The following is a 13,157-nucleotide window of genomic DNA, read 5'->3' as shown; positions in this document are numbered from 1 at the left end:
CCTTGAAATAAATGAACTCAACACACTGTCACCTTAGCGTACACACATTTTTTTCACCATCATATAGATTCGACAACGTTGTTGGTGGGAAACGTGGACACTTTATTTCAACCCTTCATTTAACATTAAATGTAGCAAATCCACTTCAATGATACTTATTACACTGTATGGAAAATTAGGCATTTGTGACCATTTAACAGACACGTACAGGAAAACAAAGCTTCAGGGACAAGCAACTAGTTCAAAAATGGATGGCTTCCAGTTGCCATCTGATCGACATTGATGAATAAATGCAAGAGGTTTCACAATACGGCGTCATTACTATCAAAGCAAAAACATTCAGTAGAGCAGCATAAAAGTTATGCTAAGAAATGCAGCCTTTAGTTTCAATCTTGTGTAGCCTGCAAAAGCACTGTGCACAAAAAATGGTGGCAATCTTTTATAAATACACTTGGTACATTAACAAAGAAAAACTTGACAGCAAAGCAGTTTAGGTCAAACTGCACAACCTAAAATTGTGCAAAATGCATTTGTTGCTGGTGCAGCCAGTTGACGTTGAGCCTCTTCTCACAACAATTTAGTAGGCCTTTGTACAAAACAATGCACTGTAATTTACCAGAAAGCAGCAGCTTTGTTCTCAAATACATTTGTTACTGTAATACAGCTTTGAAATGATGGCAAAGAGTAACGTCCGCAGTTTACTTGTTGCTGGTAAAATTCATGTTAGAACTGAAGTTAATGCTTAATGATTTCCTACTAAATTCTTGTAAATTAAGTTTCACACCTCAGTGGCATTTACGCTGCAAACATTGCTTGATGACAACTACAAGATCTTTTTGAAAGAAAGTGACGAAAAGCGAAGTACAGTCCTAATTGTTGTGCGTGCATCTTCACCTAAATGTGTCACAAACATGAGCTAGTTCACAGTCATTTCACTAAATTGAGTTTGAACGTGTGTTTATATACAAAGTTAACATCAAGTGTGTGAGTGGGTGTGTGTCAGTGGCATTTCTACACGTATGGATGCCACTCAACTGTGTAACAATAAATAACAGCATATGCTATTCAAACAAACCACGAACCCAGCACGAGCCTCAGTTTGCCGAAAACATGATCACAGTTTTCACACATTCAGCCGACCTTGAAGGCAGCACAGCACCTCGGGCAAGACGAGCACATTTAGCAGCAGGACTCTGGTTTGCTTGAATGGCACAGCCATATTATTTCTTCTCCCTCAGCAGGTGAGGCCACGCCCGGTCGATTAAGCCATCTTCTGTGCTGTCTCTGTCTCCTGCTGGGTGACCTTCTCCTCAGACATGATGGTCATCCACGGCGATACTGACCGAGTGATGGTCTGCTTGGCGATGTTGTAGTGGTTGATGAGGGTGAAGAGGCGCCCGCGGCCCCCCGGCCCCTGATGGGGGAAGTTGCCGCCGTACATCCCAGCCGGCATGCAGCGGCCTTGCTGCTCCACAGAGAGAAGGTAAAAAAAGAAAGGACATGTCAAAAGATATGCAAGAAGTGTGGGGGGTGGGTTACCGAAAAAAAACATAGTTCAAATAAATCAAGCAAAACATCAATTACAATGGTAAATGACAAGGGAAATGTTAAAGTGAGTAGGCAGTCCAGAATAGGTGTGTCTTGAGTTTGGATTTACAGAGCGATAATGGGCCTGTGTTTCGGCGGTCAGGAGGTAGTGAGTTCCAAAGACATATTTGGCGAGCAACCGATCAGAGGACAGCAAAATACTGGTATTATTTTGGGCTGAAGCGACTCTGAAATCTGACTGGTTAAAGAAACAGTCCCATTGTTAATATAGTTGAAGTTACACCGGCCCGCACTACTGATTCTGAAGGCTCTGGAGTGATTAGATTGACATGGCAGCACATAGAGGCTGCAATCTGATTGGATGAAAAAATCTAACATACACTTGTACTGGAGCGCAGCCAGGAGAAATGCTACGGAATGAAGAGAATAGATTTATGAAGAAATTGATACAATTTCCTGGAGCCAATATTAGAATTTAGGTTGTAAATATAGGCCGGTGCTTCTTAGTGTTTCGTCCTGCAGAGAAATTCTTGCTGGCCCTGACATCTCACAACTGTGCATTTCCCTCCTGCAGCTGTCGTTTTGCTCAAGAGACTCAACAAACTCAAGTACTTTCCTGAAGTAGAGGTGGATTTACGCTTATTCATTCTTGGAATATGACAACATTTTTTTCTTATAAAATGTCAACTTCCAGCCTGTAATATTTTAAATATGTTCGTAATTACAATGTGATTTTCACCCTCGCACTCCTTATATTTACATTAAAGATATACCTGGAGAAGACAATTTTATTACATTTAATTCAATGTATTGCTATCATTAGGCGAGAGAAATCTATTTCAACTGCACAGGTGTCCAACGCAAGGCCCTAGGGCCAGATCTGGCCCACCGCATCATTTTATGTGGTCTGCGAAATAAAGCTTCCATGATTCTCACTAAAATCTGTGCCAAATTTTTAAATTGTCATATTTAATACATAACGTTGAGGCATTGCAATCATTTTTTGTTACCAAACCCCTTTTTGCAGTAACTTCAACAATAGCTGAAGAAACTATTATCCTTGACTTCTGATTTCAAAAATAGTTATCCATGAATTTGCTGTGTACATGTAGTAATGTGATGAGGCGATTAAACAAATGGTTTCACAGTCATAACGGCCTTCTGAGGCAAAGCGTAACTACAATGTGGCCCACGACCAAAAAAAAAAAAAAAAAAAAGGTTTTCCCACCCTTGTAATCGACTGCCTTACAGAGAGCAGTGTGGCAACCATGTTGATGAAATTACCAAATGTGTTTCCTTGCTCTGTCAAGGATTAAGTAAATCACGATGACACTCTTTTCTGTAATTCATGACTAATGGAATTATAGGGATGAAAGCTAGATGACAGTGTTTACCGTGTACACAAAGCTGTCAGGGCATGGCTGCTCATATTGGTAGACCTTGTAGACCACCAGGAACACCACACACACCAAGAAGGCCAGGGCACAGATCACCAGCAAGGTCACCTGGAGGAGAAACAGCAAATAATAATGACATCACACAGTCAATTAGATGCCAATTAGCTGCATTGATGACTGTAATGCTTTCCTTTCTGGGCTTCCTAAATGGGGGGGAAAAAAGGAAAAGAAAAAAAGAGTAACTCACAATTACTGCAACCCGTCTGCTGACAAGAACCAGAAAGAGAGGGAGCACATCACACAGTCCCTGCATAGGCTCCCTTTGTGTTTCAGGGTGGATTTAAGTTACTTTTATTCATTTATAAAACCCATCATAGTCATGGCCCCTATTTAGCTGATCAACCCTCACGATTCCGCAGAACCTCGAACAGCGGCCTTTTAGTTCCAGGTCTACAGTCCTCGTCTGTGGAAAAGCCTCTTGCAAAAGAACTCCGGGCTGCAGAGAGCCTTGATATTTCTAAGGAGACTAGACTACACGCATCTTTTTAGGGATAGCTCACTATCTTTTTTTTTTAAATGTTTCATCCCTATTTAACCTATTTAGCATTATACTGTATTTACATCAGAGATGAAAAAATGACTCTCACTATGTATGTTATTCACACACTTGCACTATTGTACTTGTTTTCATAACTTGCATAATGCTCATACTGAGAAGGAAAATGTTAGCTATTGTTGGCTCAGGCATTGCTAACATTGTGAACTGACTAACAAACGTGTTAATTTACTAATGATACCAAAAATTTAAAACCGCACAATTCTCTTAAAACAGGCAATGGATGGGGAATATCTTGCGTCTCTGAATTTTCTTTGCATCATTTTTGTTAATGTTGCCTGATTCATGTTCTTAGCTTTAAGGTCCCAAGATCTCAGTCAATAAATCAAGATCTCAACCACAGTTGACTTTACCTGTTTCCTGCACGTCTGTTTTCATATCACGTCATCATTGGCAGAGGTTGGGAAATGTACTCAACCTATTTTGACAAAGTAAGGACGAGAAAAAACAGTTGTCTGTTTTTAAACATGGGGCGGGCATATAAGTAGAAAGTCGTCAGAAAAATTCTCAAATACCGATACTGAAAAATCGACTTTTTATCTATTACCTTTTTTGTGAAGCACTTTGTGTTGCCGTTTTTAAATATGAAAATAAAGCATTGGTGGGTTGATTAATTGACGAAGGAAGGCAGAAATCAGTCCAAATGATGTATTTAGGATTAAAATCTTGTCAGTGCAATTTCATATTTTGCATGTGGCAAAGCCTGCAGGGTTGTGTGATTATCTACGCGGTCCAGGTCACACTTCTCAGGGGAGTTATGTCACACCTCCTGGTGTTTCCGGGGCGGTTGGAGGCTTTTAAGTGTGTTGAAATATGGCTTAGTGTGGTCAAAATCAGTACAGTAGGGGTTGCACAATTTTTCTATGTCGACGTTGACTAGTCTCTGATGACGTAATTGATACACGACAGGTTCTGCTTGGTGGGAATTTGCGCTATTTGCAAATAATCACAGACCTTTTGTGTGTGATGGAATAATTCCCCGTTCTCCTTTCGCTTTGATAGTGTCGGCCAAAAGAATTTTCTAAATTCTGCTCGAGCCTTGCTTCGCCCCCTTTTACGGGTTCTCCTTCACTTAGCAAAGCTGCGCATTCCGAAATTGAAGACAATTTGAATCAATTACGGTGATGGACTAATTTCATTCAGTGCACTCATCTGTCTCTGCCTCATCCTCAAGCCAAAAAAACATTTGGCGCGTGACTAGTCAACCTCACGTCGATGTCATTGTCAACTAGTCTGTACTAACCTTGTCCTGTATATGGGACCAGGTCCTGTTGCAAATAACGGAAATCTGCGATTAATTGACGCCTCCCCTGAAAAGGTTTACAATTGCCTATGGATGCTACGAGATGGTGGCAAAGCGCTATTATGTCTAATGAAAATCCTCAACTCAACTCCAACTTAGTTCCTAAGCACCAAGATGCACCAAGGTAACGAAGCACTATTTTCTTCTAGATTAAACTCACTTCAACATAGTTCCTTGGCACCGAGACACCACAAGATGGTGCAAAATGTAACACTTTTATTGCTTTACCCTATAAGCACAAGAACTGGAAACAGGTGAATTCTCCATCGAATAACAAAGGATGGGATCCAAAAACAAATCTGCGACAATCTGAATTCGCAGGTGGGCGAGGTATAGAGTATAAACTTAGTCCAAGGAAGATGTTTCTTTTCAATCCCAAGTGAATTCAGGAGTGGCACATCAGAGCAGCGAACAAACAATGCAGCACAACAGGAGGTTTTCAAAGATCTTTGAGGCGAGGACTCCCTGAAGCACTTCAAAGCTCATGTGAGTTTAAAAGAGGTTTTGATCACTGATAATGACAGTCTGTCGACTCGGGACTAGCCAAGACTGTTTTAACTCAAGCATCTGTTCAAATTGTTGCATCCAATGACTGGACACGTTTGCCAGCCAGGGAGGCAGGAGAGAAGCTGCCATTCGGAGGCCATCGCCATGGCAGCAGATGATGTAATGCGAGGCGCCGAGGGAAGCGTCAAGTGAATCATCGCTGAGCGTGATGGATCCTTGTCAAGTCGCAGGTCATTGAGGATTGGCCAGTGGCTTAAGGTGGTTTATCAGGTATCTGAACTTTAATTTTTCCAATTTTTACTTTTATTCCCTACATTTGAAAACTTTTGTCATCTTTTTTTCGACCTCCGCACATGCAGACACGACATGAAAGAAGATGTAAATAGAGAGAAGTAAAGTCAGCTGCGGTTGAGAAAACGGGGACGGCTGCGACATGGAGGAACGTGGAACGTGGAACAAGGAAACACTAACAACAACGATGCAACAGATTTGGAGAAGCAAGACATTCCCACCCATCGCCTTATTTAAGAGAATTGTTTGATGTTCTTGGCTACAAGAATTACATTGAAAAACAAACAAACCTATTGGCAAGATGTATTTTTTCAGTTGTCACTAGCTAGCTAATTTAGCATTTTTGTTTGAACAACATTGTTTCGATAGCGTCGTGTGATTTATTTATTTTTTTAAAAAAATTTTTTTAGGTTTAATAAAAGAATAAAACTATGGGTACAACTTTGTGGCGTGTAGCAGCTGGAATCTTACTTTGAGTCTCTCGGACACGCCTTCGATGATGCTTATTGAGAACTCTGCGATTTTGGGAGAGCCGATCTTGCCCTTCTTACTTTCGCCGTCGTAATCCGCCTTTGTCTTCACCACCACCTGGAAACACACAGACACGCACACCAAGGTATACACAAACAAGCAGAAATAAATATGTCTTGGAACTGCATGAGTTAAAAATGAGTTCCCATAGGCGCTGGAGCCCGGACAATGTACTATTACTGGCCACTTCATTAGGTACACCTTACCTTGTATCTAATGCAAGCGCTGTAGCGAACATTCTGCTTTTACAGAGGCAATAGTTTTGATTGACTGATCAGAGGAGTGTTGTTATCGTTTAGTATCATTATTTTTGCTATTTAAAAAAATACAAATAAAATAATGAGGATAAGCGGTAAAGGAAATGGATGGATGGAGATGAGGTATGGCGACCGCCTCCACACACCCTCCCTCTAAGCCAAAGCTGGGATAGGCTCCAGCTCATCTGAGGAAAAGTGGATGTGTGGATAGTTCTCATACTGCTTAACATTTTGCAGACTCAAACATGCATTTTTTATCACAACAACAATTCTGTCATATCCTGTTTTGTTTGCTTGTTTCCTGTGTGGAATTTTCTGTTGTGTTGCAGTCCCTAGGTGCAGGTCGGTGGGCGGAGTCTCTCGCGATGCAGCTGCTGGTGATTTGTCATCAGCAGTGTATTTAAGTATGGGAGACGCAGGAGGAAAATGCTGAGAAATTGTACTTCGCTTGTTGCCGTTACCGTGCCAGCTTTGTTACATTCTCATGTTCATTCCGTCCTGCCAGTAGCTCTTTTCGTCTGCTGTTTTTCTAGTAAGTACTACTGTGGTTTTTTTTTTTTTTCCTGTTCTTGTTTCTCTTCCTTGTGTAGGTTAAAGTTTGTTCTCCTAGCTTCCTTTAGTGTTTTCCTGGCTCCCCGTCTACCGTCCTTGTTTTAAGTACCGGTCCACTAGATGGTTTTCGCGTGGCCCTTCTGTCTCGTCACTTTCTGTTTATAGCCATCTTTTCAAGTCAGCGTCCTCCCTTTTTGTTGAATAAAGTCTGTAAACATGCATCTTCTGTTCTTTTGCTTTGCGGTCCAAATACATTGTTTGACGCAGCCATAACAAATAATGGTCATGAAGAGTGTTGGTTAAGGATAAGATGTAAACAAGGCATGGGGAACAGTTTTCCTATCATGCAACATCAGTTTTATGGAAAAAATCTTTTGGGGGCTTTTTATAATTTGCTATGAGGGTTGTGCGGTTTTTATTTCCACCCCCCCCCCCCCCCCGCTCAAGAATCGCACGGCCCACAATCTGTTTGTTCCTCACCCCTGAAATAGATACCCCAAGATCCATCCGTGACTCCCGAGTATTTTTATATACAGTCTAATGCACAGCAATCCCTTACCTTGTCTGGTGGAGGAAAATGAAGCTGGCTGGCATCTAAGGGTGTGATGAGGGGGATGGTGTCAAATCCGTCTTCAGAGGCTCCCTTCCCATTGTTTTTCTCGCTGAAATTATTCCCCAGTTTAACCATTTTGTGTGCACGCCAACCTGCAGGAGGGTGAAGATAAAGAGGAGAGGGGGATGGGGATTCAAGAACCTGCCTTTATTATTCATATCAAGCATATTGTGGTGAAATAAACCACCGTTTGAGTCTAAACCCGGGGTTTCCACTGAAATACAAAGCATAAATAACATCACAGCGCTGTGAGGTGTTGCCTTTGAAACATCACACCAGTCGTGTAATGGCACAGATGCATCAGAGCCAAAATAAAAATGAAAAATATCAATAAAGGAAGCTAGGAGAACAAACTCACCTTGTCAGCCGAGCGTATTGTTTTTAAAAATCGAATCTGTCTGCAGTGGTTTTCTCTCTTTCAACGGCGCCGTGTGTTGTTGAATGTGTCATACACGCCAGCGTCTCAATTTGTGACGCAGCCGCTGAGAGGAGCTGGTGGTGCACAATATGGCCAAGATGCCTCGGTCCCCTCTACATGCTGCATGCTGCACTGCAAGTGATGTAACGTCCTCATTGCATCCTCTGAGCACGTCTCTCTCACTCGCAACCGTTTGGGGGGCGCCACCGCTGCATGCACGGCGACTTTGAACTATATCAAACAATGTATTTGCTCCCATTTGTCTGCTTGTCCTCAATCTCAGTGGGCTCACGGGTGAGCAGCTCATTGGGAGTTGGAGCCTAGCCCGGAACGTTCTGGAAAGGTCGCCAGGCAATTTGCAGAGGTCACACTCGCGTTCGCGCCGTTGAGCAATTTCCAATGTTCACCGTCGCTAACATGCATGTTTGGGATGAGGGAGGAAGCCGGCCGGGGCGCACAGGAAAGCCAGAGCCGAGATTCGAACCCCGACCTCGGAACTGCGAGGCAGGTGTGCTAACCACTTCCCGGCCGTCTTATTACAACGTTATTACAACTATATTCATAACATTGCTGTATACAAACACACTTTTATTTCACGATCCATTGTTTTGAGCAGCACAGTGAATAGTGGTGAGCACATCTGCCTCGCAGTTCTGAGGTTCGGGGTACGAATCCTAGCTCCGGGAGGGGATTTTATGGATTTATTTTTTGAATACTTGTTTTCAGCAGAAGTAGTGTGATCGCGTGGTTGGAGGCGCCACTGCTCAGCTGTATTCTGATGTGCAAACACTAGAGGGAGGCAGCTGCCTGGTTCTTCCGACAACCTTGATCGATGCTCATTGGAGACGAAGTACATGTAGTAGTAGCCTTTGAGCAATACAAGAAAACTGTCAAACTCTTCATGTAATTATGGTTTTGGTGGACTTCACACAACAAATTAGCATTACTGGGGGTAACAGCATACCTATAGAAGTCAGTCAGAAAAAAAGGAGCGCGTGAAAGCAAATTTCAAATCTATAATTATAAGATTCTGATTGATGCACATACAGTAAATGATCTTAGCATCATATGTTAATGCAAAGATAGTTAAAAATAAATACCTACCTACCACCATAACCATGGGGAGTGTAGCATAACAGTTTTTATGAATTTCATGAATTTATTTATTGATTACAGAATTCCAGCTTTGGTAGGTGCGTTAGAAGTGTGACTGCTGTTTCTTTAAAATCCACTTTGTCCGTGGCTTGTTGCCTAGGAGCTTCATTTCCTGTTTCCCTTGCAGCCGCATGGACCGAGCTCCACCACGCAGACACAAGCTCACGCAGCCGCAGCGCAACTCACGCCGAGGGCTTACTTCTACTTGTTCTTCCACGACTGGACATTGTCACAACAGATGTGCTCTGACAACCCAAGGTAGGACCGACCTACTGTACTCACTGACACTTGACTCGGGTACAGAAGTAGATGTGATGTCTTGTGGTCCTGATGTGGTGACTTTTTGGACATCGCCACTATACACTGAATGTTTTTGTGGTGAGGGTTAGGAGCTTTTCATTAAGCTATAATTCCCCTGAATAGTTGACCTGGCTTGTGGTGCGTGAGTGTGTTTGTGTGCATGTGTATGGCTGTGAGTAAACTGACTGTGCACTCACAGGTAACTAAAGAGACTTAAGTGCAGTGGAGCTTTAACAATGGTCGTTTGATGGCTGGTGCAAGCACTGGTCACACTGTATAAACAGGATCCTGTTCTGTCTCACTCACTCGCACGCACACACACACACACACACACACACACACACACACAGACAGACAGACAGACAGATGTTCTTGTTGAATGAGCAGGCTAAATGTGACTGTCTCGTGTGGGCGAGTGTGCCTCTGAGGTTTCTGGAGGCTTTTCTGGGATGATGAGGTCACAGGGAGACACACCCTGAGGCACTCTTTTACTCACAGCAGCAAAGGCCAAGTTTTCAGCAGCAGCCATACATATGCACAGTACATTGTGCAACAAGAATTCCAGTTGCGAACGTGTTGTTTATGCATGACAGCGCAAGTGGATTATATAGTAATGTGCCGCTCTTAATTGTTTGACGCTTATTTCCCCCTGAAAAAGGTTTCACAAATAAAAACTTTCATTTGGCTTTTCTCACTGGAATGTGGCTGGAATGAGAAACGTTTCCTCTCAAACACACACACAAAAGTTGTTGAACATGTGACCATTAAGAGGCTTTAAACCCCACACCCTGCACTCCACTTCCTCTCCACACATCAACAGCTAACTCGCACAAGTGCATTCAAGCGCTGAATTCTCTGTATACTTGATAATATAGACTTTAAAGATATACTGGAGCATAGTTTGAATGATCCAAACCAAGTTTTGACTCACTCATGTTTTCACAATGGAAGTTCTGTATTGAGGCAAATAAATGTCATCAACAAAGAGGCTTCAATATAATTAACTGACAACACGGTGTGGTAGTGGGTAGCACATCTGCCTCACAGTAAATGGGTTTGAATCTCGGGTCAAGTTTGTGTGTTGTCACAGTGCTTATGTGTTTTCTCCAGATCATCTGGAGAAAACATTCCACATTCCCAAAGCATGCATGTTATGTTCATTGATTGACTGGCGACCAGTCCTGGCTGTACCCTACCTCTCGCCCAATGTCAGCTGGGATAGGCTGCAGATAGCCAGATAACGAGCACGAGCACTTTCAGATATTGGATGGATGAAGGAACCAGTAGTTGGTGTCTCTCTAGTACTATAGCAAAATATACTTCATACATCCATTCATTCATCTTCAGTACCGCTTATCCTCACTAGGGTCATGGGCGCGCTGGAGCCTATCCCAGCTATCTTCGAGCAAGAGGCGGGCTACACCCTGAACTGGTCGCCAGCCAATCACAGGGCACATACAAACAAACAACCATTCGCACTCGCATTCACACCTACGGGCAATTGAGAGTTTTCAATTAACCTAGCATGCATGTTTTGGGGATGTGGGTGGAAACTGGAGTACCTGGAAAAAACCCACGCGGGCACGGGGAGAACATGCAAACTCCACACAGACGGGGCCGGGATTTGTACCCCAGTCCTCAGAACTGTGAGGCAGCTGTGCTAACCAGTCGTCCACTGTGCCGCCATACTACATAAAAATACATTATATTGCCAAAGGTATCCACTGACTTTCCTTGACTTGCATATGACATTCCATTCTTAATGCATAATGTTTAATATGGCGTTGGTCCACTTGCAGCTATAACAGCTTCAACCCTTCTGGAAAGGCGTTCCACAAGGTTTAGGACTGTGATTGTGGAAATGTTTGACAATTCTTCCAGAAGCGCATTTGTGATGTCACACACAGATGATCGTTGAGAAAGCCTGGCTCTCAGTCTCTGCTGTTAATTCATCCAACTGTGTTCTGTTGGGTATCATATTAAACCCTATGGATTAATAAAACATTTATAAATGCACTTTAACAGGAAAGTGTTGCATTCAGGTTGCTGGGTAAAGATCTAACCAAAAGATCAAGATATGTTTTTTTTTTCATTTGAATTACAACAACAGCAATCATCATCACCGTCATCAGTAATCATCATCAATAATCTATTACATTTTTTAGGACACTCAGAGATTGAACAACAAAACAGGCACTGGATAAAAACAAACATATTTTAGGGTTTGGATTTGCTTTGACAGCAGAAACCTCACCCCGGCCCTTCTGTTTCGAGTCTTTTGTCATCATTTCATGGCTGTGAGTTCCCACATGACTCGTTGTGATACAATGCGTTCATGCTGCTGACTGGGCTTTGTGGTGCTTTTTTGATGGCTCCCACATTGTAACACCAACATATCAAAGCGACAAATACTTTTTCAGTTACAATTTGCCCACGGTGTTTTGTTATTCTGAGTGTGTTGCTATGGTTCCGGCAATGCAGTCTTTGGTCTGATGTGGAAATGGGGCTTTACCGTGTGCAGGGAAAACATGAAGATGATGACTGTTTTAGTCACTTATTCCAGAATGTGCTCATTTGATCACTGCGGCTGCCTGGACCAATAGGCTTTATTGTAAACAGAAAACCATTTCTCATGTCCACTGCCACGCAGCAGTTGTTTGGGTAGGCCCTACATATTTTTAATTGAGCGTGACTGTATCAAATTGTTAAAATAGTGAGCGACTCCAACTTTTTCAGGAAAACGAGATTGTGCTCGTTTTTTTAATTTCTTTTCATGGCCAGCTTGCGAAAGAGGAATGATTGTGTTCTGTCATGCGTTCATTTGCATAAAAATACAGGAAGTCAAATCACAACTCTCGATGTCACTCCTGGAAACATGTTGACTTCTGCTGTGAACACACCTACTGTACTTACTCATGCTGCATTCCAGACTGCTCGGAATAGAAAATAGCTTCCGAGATTTGACCTCAAAGAAAGTAAGCATGTTGATGAGCAATAGGTACATTAGAGTCGGTGATGCTGAAAACAGCTAGATAGGGTGACAACAAGCCAGCATCTTGTTTTTGGAAGCCTTGCTTTTTTCAGAATTTCACCATTTTTGCAATTTTGTATAACCAGGTAGCATAGTGCGGTAGATGTCAGGCAACATTTACCACTGTGTTCCAGTGGCCACGGCAGCCCCGTTTCAGGCCACCGTGGACGCGGGACAATGGAACGGCCAAATGTCACAGGCCGTGATTGTCGTGGATGCTCAGCAAGACTTGCAACATTTGCTACGACAGGCACAGTGCAAATGAGAGACCATGTGAAGTCACTGATATTGGCTCACAATCTACATTGTAGTTCATCCAAAAGGTGTTAGATGGCACTGAGGTTTGGGTTATCAAGTTGTTCCACACTAAACTCAAAGACTTTTCTGTGTTAGGTTGTTAGCATTCACCGTTTATTGATGGGAAGAAAACAAATCAGTCAGCAGCGACACCAGACTAATCAACGCAGCGCACCTTAGTGACATACAGTACCTCTGTTATCTCGAGACACTCTCGACTACTTTGTCTCACAAAATAACACTGTCTGTTGTCTGGATGGTGTGTATGTGACGCTATGTGTGGTATGAGAGGGGATTTTTCTAGGTTTATGTGGCTTTTTTCCTCTTAAAACAAAAATGAA

General features: G+C 42.6%; 2 protein-coding genes across 2 annotated transcripts in view; one reads left to right on the top strand and one right to left on the bottom strand.

Moving 5' to 3' along the window:
- Window positions 1-78: 78 nt before the first annotated feature.
- LOC133409267 (neuronal vesicle trafficking-associated protein 1-like) lies at window positions 79-8,197 on the bottom strand. Its single transcript, XM_061689063.1, has 5 exons — window positions 7,974-8,197; window positions 7,562-7,707; window positions 6,134-6,250; window positions 2,943-3,053; window positions 79-1,465 (listed from the first exon to the last, which is right to left on the bottom strand). Exons 2-5 carry the CDS (start codon window positions 7,688-7,690, stop codon window positions 1,262-1,264), a joined length of 561 nt encoding a protein of 186 aa, XP_061545047.1. The 5' UTR covers window positions 7,691-7,707; window positions 7,974-8,197; the 3' UTR covers window positions 79-1,261.
- tacc1 (transforming, acidic coiled-coil containing protein 1) overlaps window positions 6,848-13,157 on the top strand; it is a 35,790-nt gene continuing 29,480 nt past the window's right edge. The window contains exons 1-2 of the mRNA XM_061689057.1: window positions 6,848-6,982; window positions 9,316-9,446. Of these exons, the coding sequence (XP_061545041.1) occupies window positions 9,427-9,446 (20 nt within the window). The 5' untranslated portion in view covers window positions 6,848-6,982; window positions 9,316-9,426. The remainder of the gene's footprint in view (window positions 6,983-9,315; window positions 9,447-13,157) is intronic.

Source organism: Phycodurus eques, chromosome 10 (genome assembly GCF_024500275.1).
Source record: "Phycodurus eques isolate BA_2022a chromosome 10, UOR_Pequ_1.1, whole genome shotgun sequence".
NCBI lineage: Eukaryota > Metazoa > Chordata > Actinopteri > Syngnathiformes > Syngnathidae > Phycodurus > Phycodurus eques.
Note: the sequence above shows the minus strand (reverse complement) of the source record. Positions and strands in the feature narration are given on the sequence as shown.